The 8,612-nt window shown below is 33.6% G+C and overlaps 1 protein-coding gene across 2 annotated transcripts; it reads left to right on the top strand.

Annotated features, from left to right (window-relative positions):
- Positions 1–1,160: 1,160 nt before the first annotated feature.
- LOC113849151 (myb-like protein X) lies at positions 1,161–7,587 on the top strand. Of its 2 annotated transcripts, XM_027478832.1 has the most exons (4): positions 1,309–1,793; positions 2,355–2,607; positions 5,114–6,128; positions 6,438–7,587. In XM_027478832.1, the coding sequence occupies exons 2-4, from the start codon at positions 2,530–2,532 to the stop codon at positions 6,920–6,922; spliced, it is 1,578 nt and encodes a 525-aa protein (XP_027334633.1). In that variant the 5' UTR covers positions 1,309–1,793; positions 2,355–2,529; the 3' UTR covers positions 6,923–7,587. The 2 variants fall into 2 exon arrangements, with proteins under 2 accessions (XP_027334634.1, XP_027334633.1); XM_027478833.1 differs by having other exon boundaries at positions 1,161–2,607; positions 5,225–6,128; positions 6,438–7,565.
- Positions 7,588–8,612: the final 1,025 nt, after the last annotated feature.

Genomic DNA, 8,612 nt, shown 5'->3' on the forward strand with positions numbered 1-8,612 from the left:
ACACAAACTATTTTGTAAGCTATTTCATTTTGATGCATACAATGACAGTTAATACAATTTATTTTAATTTCTTCAATTATAAGCATTCATCCCTTAAATATTTATTTTTTAAAAATAATTAGTTTGATTTCATTTTTTATTATCACTTTGAATTAAAAGGAACTAAAGTGAATATAATTTTGTAAAATTAAAATTAAAGTCAAAACTTTATAAAGTTAGAGACTGAACGATTGCTGTTAAAACAAATACTTAGTTATTCCATTATAATTCATAGTAAACTGAGTTAAACTTTATATTTAGTCTTTACGAAAATCATTGCATGATTGATTTAATTTATATTTTTAAAGATATTTCTTATAGTTTTAAACAAGTTATTTTTCGGAAAACAGTATTATGGGCAAAAAACAAATTAAGTTAAGGAAAGATATTTTTTCAATGATTTTACCAACACCAGTATTTAAGGCTAAAATTAAACACTTGAATGTAATGATTTTTTTATTAAAAAATATACATTATACTAAAATATAAAGTATAATAATTACTTAATTTCTCATTAAGAATATACTATTTTACATGCATTTAAAAGGTGAAATTAATGTGTTTTTACAATTTCCGATATGTTTTAGTAATTGCAAGCTAACGGCCTTTTTTCCCAGCTCAAACTCGGTGTACAAAAACTGTAATTGAGAATATAAAGTGTGGATACATCTAATAAAACTATGGCTCATAACTCATAATCGATGTTTCTTGACAGGGATATTGGTGGGTTGAATTTACAAGAGCTTTGATCTAGATCATGAAATGAGTTCAAATTAAGTTTGATGTATTTAGATAAAATTTGTACCCTCGTTCTGAATCAAAACAGACGATGAAGTCCAAGGTCATTCGAAGAACAAGGAATAAAAAGTGAAAAAAAGGGGATGAAGGTCGAATTAAACTTATTTAAATCCAAATGAATGAGAAGAACATATGAAATTGAAAGAAGTGTAGAGTATATTATTTGTTATCTAAATATTTAATCCGAAAATAAAGGGAAGGAGGAAGAAGAAGGAAAGTTGGAAGAGAGAGGAAAATAACACATAAGCACCCTAATAGATATCACATATGGGAGACGCTAAACGCAAATAACGAAAAGAGAGAGAGAGAGAGAGACTCAGGCTGGGTGGCATATACACACAACACAACACAACACAACACAACATAACACAATAAGCAGTGTGGGAAGAAAGAAAACCCAGAATCTAGAGCCGACCCTCCATCACACCATACCATAACAACGAGAACACGATTCTTTCTTCTTATTCTCTCTCTCTGTATTTTCTATTTTTCTCTTACTTTTTCGTTTTATTCATCTGAAAGAGAGATCTTATCTTGTCTTCCCACAATGCCCCACTCTGTAGTAGACAAGCTATTCTTCTCTCACTGATTTCCCTTACACTCTCTTTCGTCCTTCCAATCTCCCGCTTCACGCTTCGAATCAGAGCTTCTTTTCCCCCTTTTGATCGATACCTATTATTGCTTAGGTACCCAAAAAGTCTTTGATTCTTTTATTCCAATCAATTTCACTGCTTTTTTTGGTAGAAAATTTTTATGATTGGAATTAGGGTTTTCTTTCTTTGTGGGTATTCTGGATTCCCGGTATGTACTCAGCTTGTTTGTGTTGCTGGATTTTTTAGGGTTTTATGAGATCCTAACTTGGTACTCGCTGAATTTCGGATTTCGGACTGGTAAGGGTTTTGATCAACTGCGCGTGGGATTGCGTGAAATGGGCATGAGCTCCGATCCTTTTAAAGGTTCGAATTGTGGGTTTGGAAACACGGTGCTTGAGCATTTGTACTTGGAGATTGCTTATTCTTAAGATAAGATGGTCTTTAACATTGCTTCTATGAGCATGGAAGAGGATTGTCTATATTAATTGTTTGCACTGTGATCAACACTTTCAGAGAGCCTATTATATACACACTACAAAGGCAGTGTCTTCGTTTTTTGCCTTTTTCATCTTTGTTGGGGACTATTTTGGTTTTGGGCCTTCACACAAAAGAAAAGCTGATGATTCTTTGTTGGCCCCAAAGAAAATATTGAGGATCTGATTGCAGTGGTCCATTTTTGTTTGTGAAGAAACCTTTGGATTGATATAATCTAAGACCCTAATCTTAAACGTATACTTATTGGGGGTTGTGCTGAAACATTTGCCATTGTATTAGGATTTTAGTTAGTTAAATTGAATGGTTGCCGTGCTCCATCTTCATTCGATTCCTTAATTTTCATCAAATTTCGATAATATTAGTTTCAGCTATTTGCATGTTTGGTGAAGGGAAGTAAACCTTGGTGGTTTCCATAATTTGTGTTTGTAGTGAGTAAGAAGCTTATGGAGGAATATTAAAGCTGGAAATGAATGCGGTGACATGGTGCATGGACAAGAGCATAGTTGCTGGTTTGTTCCCTTTCTGGAACAGTGCTATTGGAAAGTAATTAAAGCATTCACAATTTTACTAGGAGGATACACTTGGCATATCTGGACTTTGTGCAATGTCGCGCTGCTTTCCATTTCCACCACCAGGATATGAAAAGAAGACTAGAACAGATGACTTGGATTTACTAAAGAAGGTTAATATACTTTCCTTGTATGCAAATTGTACATATTGTTTGACTATCTATATTTGGGATAAAAAATGAAATTTATTTGAGCTGCATAGTGTTAAATGTACTTTGACATGATTCATTTTTCTGAATGGACAGTTAAAATGGTTCTTAAGAATATATGCACATCCATGATGTGATTTAATTTTGTATTTGATATTTTTTCACCAGCTGGTCAGGGGAGTGGGATAGGTGGTTTTTTCTTAGATTGCAGGATGTGAACCCTGCCCCTAAAGCTCATGAACCCCAAGCTCTACTACTTGAGCTATGGGGGGTTCTTTCATATGCTTCTTCTGAACTGTGGATAAATTGGATTTTCTTATAGTCCATTTTAAATTGACAAGTTGAAGCATTTGAAATGGTATTTTTAATGTATTAAACTCGTGGCAAAAGTAGAAAGATATTGTTTAATTGGGATTTGGATGCAGTTGAAGATGATTGGATACATATATATATATATGTATGTATGTATGTATGTATGTATGTATTGCAAATTTTGATTTGTTATGATTGTGTACTCGTGGTTGATGAAAGTTGATTATTGTTGCTTTCATGTTTCCTTTGTTGTACGTTACAATAATTGTTGTCTTTTTCAATCTAATATTATAAAATTCATGTTGGTTTTTTATGTAATCATGCTCTCTATAAATTTTAAATTTTGGACTGATGTGTTGCATAGTGCTGAGCATACAATACAAATTCCAAGGAGTTGTTGCCTTTGCTGGTGATGAGATAATGATTACAAGTTTTTCTGCTCTTCTTATTCTATCTACTTTCATCTTTAGACTGATTTCACTAAGATTTAAATAAGACTTTAGTATGTATACTTAACCTATTTATGTTTTGGTCCTTTATCTCGATAAATGCAAATGTAAAGAACTGCTTGTTTGTTGGTAAATAAAAACTAATGTTTATGTATGATAAGTGCAGGGGACTAAAATTCCTAATGGATGAGAAATATAGGACAAGTATTTTAATGACAAAGACGAAAACCCAAATGAGTGATAGAAGCATCAATACCATTAGAAAAAAACTATAGGGATCATAGCCTGAACAAGTGAAAAACATAAGGTCTAATAAGCAATATCTTTTCACTAAACCCTAATCATTCTACTATCTACATGGAAATTTACTTTTTTAAATCGAATATAACTTGTACTTGCATGCTAGGTGTACTGATCTATCGTTTGTTTAAAGATAATCTGTAATGTTTGGTACTCCTGGGTGAGATAAAACATGAGTGAAATCAACTTTGTATGTTGTATATCACAAAGTCATGCTTTTGTTTTGAATTTTTCACGGATTTTATGGTGCTGTACTGTTTGGTATGGGATAGGGGGAAATGTAACCTGTGATTAAAATTTTAGTAATTACTTTTCATCAACTTGTGAGTCCTTTAGATGGGAAAAAAGTAATAGTTGACAAAATGTGGAAAAGTTGGACAAACATAGCTGAGCTGATATCTATTATTGGACTTCGGGAAAACTGATTTTGGTGCACCATTTCTTTTTGTATGATAAATGCGTATAATTCTGGATAAAGCATGATTTTGATGTAAAACAATGCTTTTGGGCTTGATGTTGTGCCCTCCCATTTAGAAATAAGTGTTGAGGCTTGAGAGTACGATGTTAAATGTGTGGCATGCTGTGCTGCAGTGATATTCATTATAGGCACACCATGCATTATTAGGATCTATTTTTGTGATTATTATTGCCATGTTAATTAAAGGAATGGTTAGTCATGTGTACATGCATACTATTACTTCTTTGCAAAAATAATTGCTCCGAAACCAGAGAACTTGTGTTGGGATTATTGTATTTGTTATATTAATTAAAGAGATGTTAAACATATAAAATTGCATATTAGTGCTATTTTGTTGTAAGACATTGTACCTCAAATATTAAACTGCTGGTCATTCTGTGTTGAGCTGGATGCTGGCTTCTTATGTGTGGGTATGTATTTTATTTATTGTGGATGATAAAGTGATTGTCTGTTTCCTGGGTCTTTTGCCTCATGCTTTGACTAATTTTGTTTCCTCTCGTGATTAATAATATATTATGGTAAATGTTAACTAATGCCCTTAGACTACCGATTAAGGATTTAAAAGTAAAAAGTGTTTGTTTGAAAATGTTGTTAATGTTCTGTCTCCCATGATTTTCAATGCAGTGCAATGTGATTTCTAATAAAGAGTTTCTTCTTTTGATTCCTTGAGGGCATTGGTCAGCAAGACCCTTTTTTTTTTTGCATTGCTTCTTTAATTATAAATGGCTAAATTAGCACCTGTTGGCTGTGTATTTTACTTGTTCTTTTGTTTGCTAGATCTTCAAGGTCCGTGTTGTTATGGTTCTTCTGGTGTGGATATTATTCTCTTTTGTATTTCTTTTCAGGGTGGAATGGGGATGTGAAGTCCATTTTACTTGTTTCCTCATTTGACTGTTTGTCTTAATATTGATTTTCACCATACAATTTGCAGGAAAAGCATAAAGAAAAGAAACATAAAAAAGAGAAGAGGGACAAAGAGAAGAAGGAAAGTAAGGAGAAGAGAGAGAAAGAAGGAAGGGATGGAAAGCATAAGGAAAAGAAGGACAAAAAAGAGAAGCACAGAGAAAAGAAGAAAGATAAGGACAAGGACAGGGATAAAGATAAAAGTAAAATCAGTGCTGCGGATGAGAAAGGATTTCCTGGACAAGCTCAGGGTCCCAATGCAAGTAAATTACATCAAAAGGAAATCAAACCAAATGATAAGAAGGGTGTTTTGTTTGACGATAAACTTACCAAACAGTATGCCGGTAACAACGGGGAGAAGGCCAGAGAGAATAATCATCTGGTTGAGGAGAACAGAGATTCTAAATTTCTCCTGGAGTTGGACAGGAGGATTAGGAACAATGATGGAGGAGCTGGTAATCAATTGGTTCATAAGTTTACAACTGCAGAACACAGAAAGGATGAGGAGACTGTTAGGTTGGTTGCTAAGGGTAGTGGCACCTGGCCTGATGGTAAGGACAGGCTCCAGGATAAGGGTAATGATTCCAGGAAGATTGATGGGAGAGGAATCTGGGCTGAGGCCCGACCTATTGGAAATGCAGCAGTTCAAAACCATGCTGGAAATTTTCATCCCCGGGTTGATCAAATGCCCAGATCTTTGGAAAAGAATTTTGACAAAACTTTGGAAACAACATTTGAAGGGAAAGAAAGGGTTAAGGAAAAAAAAGATGACAAGCAAGGAGAAAAAAGGAAAGATAAAGAGAAGGAGAAGAAAGGACACGGGAAGGACAAAGACAGGGATAAAGAGAAGAAAAAAGAGGAGAAAGCAAAGGAGAATGCTGAACATAAAAACAGAGAGCAGAATAAATTAAAAGAAAGCAACAAAGCTGGTCCATTGGGTTCAAATTCTTATACACAGGTTTCCAAGCACAGCCATGAGAATTCTATTGTTGGGGAAAATCTCAAGAAACGAAAAGACATTGAATCAAATGGAGTTCTGCATGGTGAGTGCCATATATGATAAAACATTTTCTTATCGTTGCTCAGTGATCCCATCAGGTTGTAGTTAGTGGTAGACAAAATCGGACATTTCTCTTGTTGGACTTTAGAGTATTTTTTCGTTGACCTAATAGCAGATATCTACATCCTATGAGATAGTGTTGGATGTCTAATGATGTCACATAATTATTTTGATATCTTAGTGATTAATATTTTTTTAAGTACAAATTACAATGATAATTTTTCTTGAGTTTGTATGCTCTATATTTGCTGTTGGCTGACATGTTATGATTCATTTTTTAATTTTCATACAGCCAATGACAATTGGCCCAGTAAGTTGCTGAAACCCTCTCCTTCTGATCTCTTGACTGAAAATGGAAGGATATTGGAACCCTGTCAAATTTCCCTTCTGAATGCTTCTGATAAGCTAGGAGCAGCCTCTAATGTTAAGGTTGATAAAAAGGAACGCAAGGTAAATGGCATTATTGAAGCTCTACCGACTACAGTTTCCTCGAACAAAACTCCCACTGCTACCATACCAGCTGATCCAGTGAGTGAAGCGTCTACAAAACCACCCCATCCAGATACCAAGTACCTAAGTCAGGTATACACCGTACCCAAAGCAGACGAGTGGTCTGATTTTGATGACCAAGAGTGGTTGTCTGGCAGCAGTTGTTTACAAGAAAAAAAACCTGTTGTGAAATCTTCAGAGGTTGGAGACTCACTACAGGTATGGGCAGAAGCTGTGCATATAGAGCCAGCAGATATTTTTGCTCTGCCATATGTCATTCCATACTGATTGATTATTTAAGTGGCGCATGATACTTCAAAAGTATCTGCACAAGGAACCCTCCATTGGTTCACCCTATTGGGGAGGAACAGCAGCATCTGGTGCCATAAAATGATTCATACTTTCTGATGCATTCTTTTGTTATTTGCACTGGCAACAAATAATGTGACTGACTGCGGCCTTGATCATAAGCTGTTTGTGTTTGGATGGGCATTTCTGTCAGACTTATCTTGAACCGATGATGGGAAGGAAGCACATGTCACAAGTGATTGCAAGGTAGGTGCATTGCTGCAGGCCTGGTTGGGGGGTTGCAATTCTCACTTCACGCATCATAGTAATTCATTTACAGATTAGACTTCATAAAGACAGCCGCAGGTTGTGGGGAAGGGACTTGTGCAACTTGTTTTTTTAATCTTAATTTTTGCCTAGATCTTAGCCTGGGCAGCTGGTTCTTTCTAATAGAATGAGAATGTAAGAGAAACTAGACCACAATTTTGATTTGTAACATAGAAATCCTATTTACAAGAATATGTATGATAGAGGGGTAAAAGGTAGTAGTCGGATTCATTTATTGGGTTTCCTGTAAATTTTCTTGGTAATCTCATCATTTTGCTAGTCCTTGCTATAAATGGGCAATGTTGAGTTAAATTATTATAAGAGATATCATATAATTTAAGAAATGGTTGACTTGTTTCTGAAAAGTTACTGACAAACTTTACTTTCAAATGTGTATCGTAAATATCCTAATTAATCAATATCAGTTTCAAATGTATATTTTCATTATTCTTATGTAAAAGTAGGATTGATTAGTGGATTTAATCAGATGGGGCGGTGAATGTTGCTATTTAAATTCTGCTAATATCAAGTTAAATGTTATTTTTTTTATTTTTATGTTAATGGAATTCAGGGTTTAATCTGATTGATAAATCTATCAAAGCTTAACATGATCTCTGAAGTATTTGATTTCTGCAAGTTAGAAGCAAAAATTAAAACTAACTAACCTGACCTTAAAAGCTCGGGAATTGAGTTAAATTAGATCAAAACTTTTTTTTTGGGGAAAAAAATAATGTCTTGTGGGGAAAAGTCAAGTCACGTCATAAATTGTCTCTTATAATGCCAAGAGATTTATTTTGTTCGTCAATAAAAATTTTCAGACCCATCTGTGCAAGACAGTTGAAGTTGAATCCAAGTATTTATAAAATTTATCTGTGTAAAGGGTTTTTTATTAAACAAAGAGTTTGAACTTGGATCCGAATAATTTCCAGAAATTAATTACGAGTATTAGTTCGAATCTAAATAGTACAACACCAAACTTAACCTATATATGTACACATGATAAATATATTGTTGGATATTTGATATATTTTATAATCAAAATTTACGTTAAATGTTATACTTGCAACTGATTTTTAAATTTTTTCATAATTATTTTTTGTATGAAAATATTAGTTTTATTAATTTACAAAAAAATATTATATATTTAAAAGAGAACATGTTTAATTTAACTACAAATTGACAATGTTAATAATTTATTGGATATATAAGATATTGTATACATTTATCTTTAGGGCAATGAAGCATTGACTAAGACTTTATATCCTTAATAATTTATTTTTTTGTCTATACACAAAGTAAGTAATCCAATTGATGTGAATAACGGAGAGAGCATTTTTGAAAATCGACTACTCTACCCTTTTGA

Source organism: Abrus precatorius, unplaced genomic scaffold (genome assembly GCF_003935025.1).
Source record: "Abrus precatorius isolate BTA unplaced genomic scaffold, Abrus_2018 Scaffold9, whole genome shotgun sequence".
Taxonomy (NCBI): domain Eukaryota; kingdom Viridiplantae; phylum Streptophyta; class Magnoliopsida; order Fabales; family Fabaceae; genus Abrus; species Abrus precatorius.

Excerpts from the sequence above, each read along its gene's own strand:
- LOC113849151 (XM_027478832.1), top strand. The coding sequence starts at position 2,530 with ATGTCGCGCTGCTTTCCATTTCCACCACCAGGATATGAAAAGAAGACT. Across the intron at positions 2,608-5,113 it reads ACTTGGATTTACTAAAGAAG|GAAAAGCATAAAGAAAAGAA; the intron begins GTTAATATACTT and ends TACAATTTGCAG. Across the intron at positions 6,129-6,437 it reads ATCAAATGGAGTTCTGCATG|CCAATGACAATTGGCCCAGT; the intron begins GTGAGTGCCATA and ends ATTTTCATACAG.